The 1,006-nt window shown below is 29.7% G+C and overlaps 1 protein-coding gene across 1 annotated transcript in view; it reads left to right on the top strand.

Annotated features, from left to right (window-relative positions):
• LOC107616288 (serine decarboxylase 1-like) overlaps window positions 353-1,006 on the top strand; it is a 2,997-nt gene continuing 2,343 nt past the window's right edge. Inside the window, exons 1-2 of the mRNA XM_016318263.2 lie at window positions 353-568; window positions 703-934. Of these exons, the coding sequence (XP_016173749.1) occupies window positions 388-568; window positions 703-934 (413 nt within the window). The 5' untranslated portion in view covers window positions 353-387. The remainder of the gene's footprint in view (window positions 569-702; window positions 935-1,006) is intronic.

Below are 1,006 nucleotides of genomic sequence, written 5' to 3'. Positions count from 1 at the left end.
TTAAGTATACACTAATAATAATTAGTCACTAAATTAGTCATATATATATATATAAAATAAATATTGAAAATAAATTAGATCACATATATATTTATACATACACAAATATATTAATAACTAATTTTAGTGTACGAATAGTATTTTTAAAAGTATAAAATTAAAAAATATTATTAATATACTAAAATCAGTCATCAATATATTTATATATAAATACATATATAATTTAATTTATTTTTAATATGTATTTTATATTAATAATTGATTTTGATAACTGATTCTAGTTTTAACTTAGGATACCTTTCTATAAATAGTGTGTGTTAATCTCGCCACTATTCTTCGCCTCTACCAAACAGAGAGACTTGAAGAATCAAGGGAAAGAAAGTGCCAATGGCATTGACTCCACCACCTCATACAACAAGAGAAGAGGAACAACAACACAATAACAATAATGGGTGCCACATGAACCTCGCTATCTCCCCAAACTGCACCGGGGAGACACAAGCAAATTTGAGTGCTGTCATTAATCACTATGTCCACACTCTAAATCACTTCAACTTGCGCAACTTGGGTAACCTTTAATTTTGATTTTAATTCTTAATTATATATCAATAAAGAAAAAATAGTTATTATTGTAACTACTACTTTTGGCAAGGAGTTAATACATTATTAATAATAATGTGTTTGGTTTGTATACTTGCGTAGGGTACCCCACGAATCAGAATTTCAACTACGATGCATTGGCACCATTGCTACAATTTCACCTAAACAATGCAGGTGATCCATTTGTTGGGAGCAGCTTCCGTCTAAATTCAACGTCATTTGAAGTTAGTGCTCTTGATTGGTTCGCTAATTTGTGGGACATACAAAAGAACAAGTATTGGGGATACGTCACTACTGGTGGAACAGAGGCCAATCTTCACGCCATTTTAGTAGGGTCAGTTCCTTATTTTTGTTTACAATTGTTGTAGTTATTATTATTATTATCATTAAAAAAAAAAGTGTATAC

This window comes from Arachis ipaensis, chromosome B09, assembly GCF_000816755.2.
Source record: "Arachis ipaensis cultivar K30076 chromosome B09, Araip1.1, whole genome shotgun sequence".
Lineage (NCBI taxonomy): Eukaryota > Viridiplantae > Streptophyta > Magnoliopsida > Fabales > Fabaceae > Arachis > Arachis ipaensis.
This window is presented reverse-complemented; position numbering and strand designations above follow the sequence as displayed.